At 37.7% G+C, this 6268-nt stretch overlaps 1 protein-coding gene across 1 annotated transcript in view; it reads right to left on the bottom strand.

The window, feature by feature from the left end:
• Window positions 1-4788: 4788 nt before the first annotated feature.
• Window positions 4789-6268, bottom strand: part of LOC104525660 (EVI5-like protein) — a 72268-nt gene continuing 70788 nt past the window's right edge. Inside the window, exon 21 of the mRNA XM_010168876.2 lies at window positions 4789-6058. Within this exon, the coding sequence (XP_010167178.2) occupies window positions 5753-6058 (306 nt within the window). The 3' untranslated portion in view covers window positions 4789-5752. The remainder of the gene's footprint in view (window positions 6059-6268) is intronic.

The raw sequence follows: 6268 nt of genomic DNA, 5'->3' as shown, positions 1-6268 counted from the left end.
GCTCCGTGAACTTCCAGGCCTTTTTACCTGGCACTCGCCCCTCACGCGGTTTATCTCGCTACCCAGACACGTCACTGGGTTGCTGTCTACGGAGCAAGGGTCTGACAGAAAAGCGCTGCCGCTGCTGCAGTCCGTAGGTAGGGCCTGAAGGCAATGCCCACTCCTTCGCCTCTGACAGCCATCGTCCCGCGGCCCTTTCCAGCCCCGAGAGGAGCGCGCTGCCTGTGGTAACAGAGGTAAAGCGACTGAGCGCTTACTCTTGGTTTATGGTGTGAGCTGTGTGCCTCAGTTCAGTAACCTTTAAGATGGGCTTGTGCCTGCAGTCGCCATCATGTGACACTGCAAGAGCTGTGTGACAGTGCCAAGTATTCTGTATATATACAGAATACTTGTGTGAACAAGCTGTGTGAACAATACTGTGTGAACTATATATATTCTGTATATATACAGAATACTGTGTGAACAAGCTGAAAGCCAGCGGTCCTGAGTGGGGAGACGGATGTTATTCGTGTGAAGGGGGCTGGGCTTTATGAGAGCTGCTCTAATGCTTCCCCCTAAAGGGAGTGTGGTATTCAAAATCAAACATAAAAACTTGGTAAGATACAGTCGAATGCAATGGTAAATGATCATTACCCTATAGTGACAAAAGAGGTGAAGAAATAAATAAAAGGAGGGCTTTAAACTAGGGTGGGATTGCATTACAGTAGAGTTTAAGACTGAAAAGGTACTCAGTGTGATTTACTGCATTGTTCACAGCAGCTGCCCGATATCACCATTAGAGCTAAGAAGACATCAGATAAGACACCAAAGGTGACAGGATGCAGATGAGATCTTCATGTTCAGAAGTGATGAGACACTTTGTAACAGGAGGAAGGATTTGAAGGACAGAATTTGACAGGTTAGCTGCTTGGTATGTAGGGGAGGAGAAACAATTTCTTGTGTGTGGAAGTTAGGATTGGGAGAAGGCAACAAAGAGGATGATTCTATGGGGAACTCATGAGTAACATACACATTTTAAAGTGACAAAACCCAAGATCACAGTTATCCAGAACACATTCACTATGGGAATTTGCTAGAACTTGTAGCACTGTGTATTCTGTTGGGAAGTGTGTCCTTATTTTTATATAACTTTTTGTAAATATTTAATTATTTTTAACATAACCTGTTTATTTCTTATTTTTTCCCCCAACATTTTGTCACTACCTTGCATTTCTCCTTATGGCATAAACATGCTGTAAATATGTTAGTGATTTTGATAGCAAATTTTTTGATCGCTGGGGAAACCAAAGTAACTTCTGCTGCTCTCAGAGAAGATTAGAAAAGTAATTATCAATGTGAGCATGAACTGGAGAGGGAAAGTGACAGTAAGCTGTGGTGTTGAAGGCTGGCATGAAAAAAAGAGATTCCAGCTTTGGGAAGCAGTGGACCCAAAATTTACCTCCATTATGAATAGAAGAAAATTGAATCAAAGAGTTACAGAATGTAGACTATGCAAAATGGTCTCAGGAGTTTTAGTTCTCATAGCAGGATGCTAGAAATTTAACTTATGCAACAGTATACAATTCTAAGAGTATCCCGCATTGCTTTTGTTTTTCATGATTGTGAAATGAGGTATTAATTCCTGGACAGGGAGGTTGTTAAGCTGTTGTATCTTGGATCTAGTGGTTGTATCTTAGTTAATCAGTGTCCATGTATGTGTAGGCATGCATGTGTTAGCATGTATGTTGAAAGTCAATTTACTGTGTGCTTTTCATTCCATCATTCAGAATCTCTGGTTCTACAGGCTACTGGTTAGCAAAAACAGTCTTAAGCTAGTGTGTAAAAAAACAGAAACCAAAGAAAAAAAAAAAAACAAACAAAAAAACTCCCAAAACACCAAAACCCTCAGAGAATTTAAAAAAAATGTATCAGTCCAATTATACTGATAAAAGTATTTCACAGAACAAAAATTAACTTCATTAGATCCAGAAATCCGTTAGTTGATACACAGCTTTCCTCTTCCCTCTCAACGGAGCCAGTAGCTGGTGCATAATTAAACATAACTGTAGTTTCCTCTTAGACTGTACTATCCTTCATTTTATAAGTTGATTTTTTAAAATTTTAGTCTCCAGGACTAGCCTAATGGCTTTCCTAGGGGATTTGTATTATCCTCTACCTTCCCCCAAAATGAGTTACATTATTTGGAGCCTCTACAGGTAAGGGGCACATTACAGGTAATTAGCAGCACATCCAGCCTAAAATGTGGATATTTTAAGGCTAACATATCATTAGGTCATTCTACCTTAAAATATAAACGTTGTATGAGCATCAAGTTTCAGTAAGTTGCTAGCATAGTCTCTGATATAGAACAGTGATTACATTAAAAACCCCAGAGAAACATGCAATTCCTCTTGTGCTCCAGTTCCACAGAAGGGCTGAGTACTGAGTAAGTACAATAGCACAAGATTTACAAAGTGGTTTTATTAAAAGTGTGCAACTCCCTACGTGGATACTTCTTTTAATCACTTTCATAACAATTTATTTTAGTTAAAATAATTTAGGAAATTGCACATACAGTTGAAAATTGTGTTTAATGGAAAATACTACTTTGTGAATGTGTATGTAGATGAGGCCTGCATTTTGTCAAAATTCGTGACCAACATGAACAAACAGCTGTTGAACTGTGAAGGTAACACGTGCTTCTAACGTCACATGTGTGCTTTCTCCAAACTAGTCATGTTCACAGCTTTAACACGGGAAGTGCAATGACTGAAGTAAAAAGAGGTCTAATTATAAAAGCTATTAGGTCCTAAATTATTCACTCCCTTAGCCTTGAGAAATAAGAAAATTTAAATATTGAGGCTTCTCTAGCTAGTGAAGACATTTGATTATCAGATTGTGAAAGCAGAACCATTTTCACTACTAAACATGTGATGTACAGTGAAACTCCTGTATATAGCACCGTATCCCCCTTCCCTATTTCACCTGCCTTCTCAGCTGCAGTACTTGTATATTCAAGAATCTTAAGTCTGCATGTTTACATGCTTTTTTTACTTTATGCTTCCAGCATTCACACTGAGTTCTTACAGCCTGTATGGAAAAGCAAACCTAAGAACAGCAATATTTGTTAGAATGTCACGCAAGCAAGGTCAGGGTGTGTAGCATAATTAATACGCTTTATTTATTGACACATTAGTAAATATACTGTCTATGCTGTTGATGATTTGATATTATTCTGGTGCACATTCAAATTACAATACACAAAGGCAAAAGAGAAGAGTGTCATTTTTTGGCAGAATAGTTGCAGATAAAGCAGGATGACTCTGAACAGCCTCTTTGGGGTTGTCTTCCTGGGATATTCCATGCGTAACTAAGTTTTCTGAAACTGCAGCACATCCAGTGATTCACCTTCATCACTAGAAGAGATGCAGTTAGTTGGACAAAGACTTTTGCTTTTCCCTAGATATTTTTATTTATGCTGCTATTCAGTATCAGTATTTATTCTATTAGTATACTTTAAAACCACAAAAGTTCAGGAAATAACCCTTGCCAACTAATCTCATTTGCTATCACTTGAACAGTAAGGCAGTTATTGCAAAATCATAACACTTCACTGTTCAAACAGACAGGATTTTTATGGCTCTCCAACTGAATTTAGCTCTTGCCACTTATTACAGAACGTTACCTTTAAGAGAGACTTGCAGCTGGTATTGACAGGCAACAAGACATTTGTCACCTATCCTCTTGGGCAACAATTACCCAGGTGTAAATGTAAATTACCAGATGCTCATTGGAAGGAAAAAAAAAAAAAAAGAGGCAACTGTTACTTGTTAGTGAACATAAGTGCTCCTGATTTGGTTCTGCATACAGTAAATTTACAATAGAGATCAGAATCAGTCAGCCAAGTCACCTCAGAGATGGCAATTTCCACAGGCTCTCCTGGGAACTACATATTCACTGTTAGGCTGTGGGGAAATTTTGAAGAAATACTGAGGTAAGTCAGGAGTTGCAGAAATCAGTAACTTGGAATTTGTCACCCACCAAATTAGATTGCACCTGGGTAGATAATAGTGTTGAGAGGCCCAAAATGTGCTGCTTCCATGCAGCATTCCCTATCATTCTTTGAACATTTGTTATCTCCTCAGTTGTGCTGTTTCTTCCTGAGGACACATTCAAAATAAAAGTAAAGGAAATGCCTAACAGGACTAGCAGATGCATTCAGGAGCATGCTCCCACACTTTTGCAGTTTCAAACAGCTACACGGCGTCTTGTGGATACGTGCTGATTATCAGTACCAACTTGTGCATGGCTTCTACATTTTTATTAATAGAACAGCTGCAAACATTGCTAGAAAAGAAGTCTTAAGGATTGTTTAATTACCTAAGATAGCAATAATAGCTGCCATTTAGAATATTCTTGACTAGAATGCATCTGAGAGGGCAAATGAGCGTTCATATAGCAATAGTAGATTGTTCTGTTCAAGAAGCTAGGGCCATTTTACTGGATCTCAATTTTTGAGAGAGTGTGAAAGCAGAATACTCAGCTCAGCTCTCACCGCTTTGGCGAATCACAGCTATTTGGTGACAGGACCAGTAACTTATTTCTTAGATAGCTCTGCAATATAAAACTATAAGAAGATTGAACTTACGTATTTTGACTGCACTGACCATGCCTTCATTAGAACTAACTGTAAGATATGAATAATTTTTCACCTTATTTGAACTACCACTCTCATCTAGTGCCAGCAAGTAACTATGCGGTAACCAAGGGCTATAGCTTAGAAGTGACTAAACAGTAAATGCTGCAACCTTGTTAAATCATGAAAAATTTATTTTCATTACATATATATGAAGGTAAAAGACTTCAGTCAATAGTGTTTTGAACAAGCATTTCCAACATGAACCTGTTAGTGTAGCTAGGCTGAAACAATGTAAAGTTAGTGTTTTGCCTTTATTTAGTAATTCATTTCTAGTGTGTATATACACAAGTCATACTCCTGTTAGAATACCAGAGACAGTAATATTGCAACATTTACATTCCTCATATAAAATGGTGTAATGTACATTTTCAGCTTGGTGTAGATATATAAATATGTACAAAATAAACATTATTGTAATTAATATATTCAGACCAGGTATTATTTAGCAACATCAAAAGCAGATGCACATAGATTTAAGTGAAAATGGTGAAAAACACCTTTGTGACATTAGTGACCATTAGTTGCATATATGAAGTAGTACAGATAAAGGCTCCTCTTTGAAGCCTTCTGTGTGCATCCAATAACTTTAGTAAAAACAAATTAAATCAAGAAGCATAAGATATATATATATATATGTAATGATCAGATGGTTTACTAAGGTCCATCTTGATCACAAATAGATAACAATGTAAAACATACACATTTGTTCAGAGCATAAAATATTGCACAAGAGCAATTTCTTTTGAGGAAAATAATTTCTGTGTTTGTGAACAGCAAAAATGGTTCTTATGCATTAAAGAAATTATACATTTGCAGTTTCTAAACCAAGGAACATTCAGTAATACTGTCAGAACTGTCATCCATCAACTTCCTCCCAGCCTGTTTTATGGCAATGGCATGTCATTAGCAAGATTTGGCAAAGAGAGAAGGCAGACAGACAGTACGTGCATATATTTATCACAGGCTAGACCAGATCCAATAGTTACCTAAACCAACTGCTGGATAGTTTCAAGTTATCTGATAATTTCACCCTTAAAGAAATATGAAAGTGTTCAATGCTAGTCACAGTGATAATCACACAGTAGTAGAGTAAGATTCCATTCTTCTCTGCTTGGAAACCATCTTGTCCGAATTCCCAGTCTGAAGGGCACTTTCCTCAGTATCACTGTCACTGCTGTCTACAACTGTGTGATCCAAAGCCATCTGATCAGTCCTCCTGTGCAGATGAAAGTTCACCCCACTCTCCTGTATGGAGTTAGTTATAAAATCTTCATCAGAAGAATGAAATGATTCATCATCTCCTGTGAAATGGTTGACAATGTGAATCCCATCAAAAGTGGGTTGGTCTGAGAAGTCTCTCTGGCCTTTTAGACATTTGATCTGTTAGAAAAAGAAGTTAACAGTTAATCAGAAGTCCAGCAGTAAAATAACCCACACACTTCCAAGAAATGTCTAATTGAACCCTTACTGGATTAAATTAAATGCTAGATCTAGAAGTAGCACATTTGATGATCACTTCAAAACTTGGATGGAATCAGAACAAAGTGATTTCTCACTTCTGGCTGCCCAAGTAGAGACCTTGAAAGAGTG

This window comes from Antrostomus carolinensis, unplaced genomic scaffold, assembly GCF_000700745.2.
Source record: "Antrostomus carolinensis isolate BGI_N321 unplaced genomic scaffold, ASM70074v2 scaffold9095, whole genome shotgun sequence".
NCBI lineage: Eukaryota > Metazoa > Chordata > Aves > Caprimulgiformes > Caprimulgidae > Antrostomus > Antrostomus carolinensis.
This window is presented reverse-complemented; position numbering and strand designations above follow the sequence as displayed.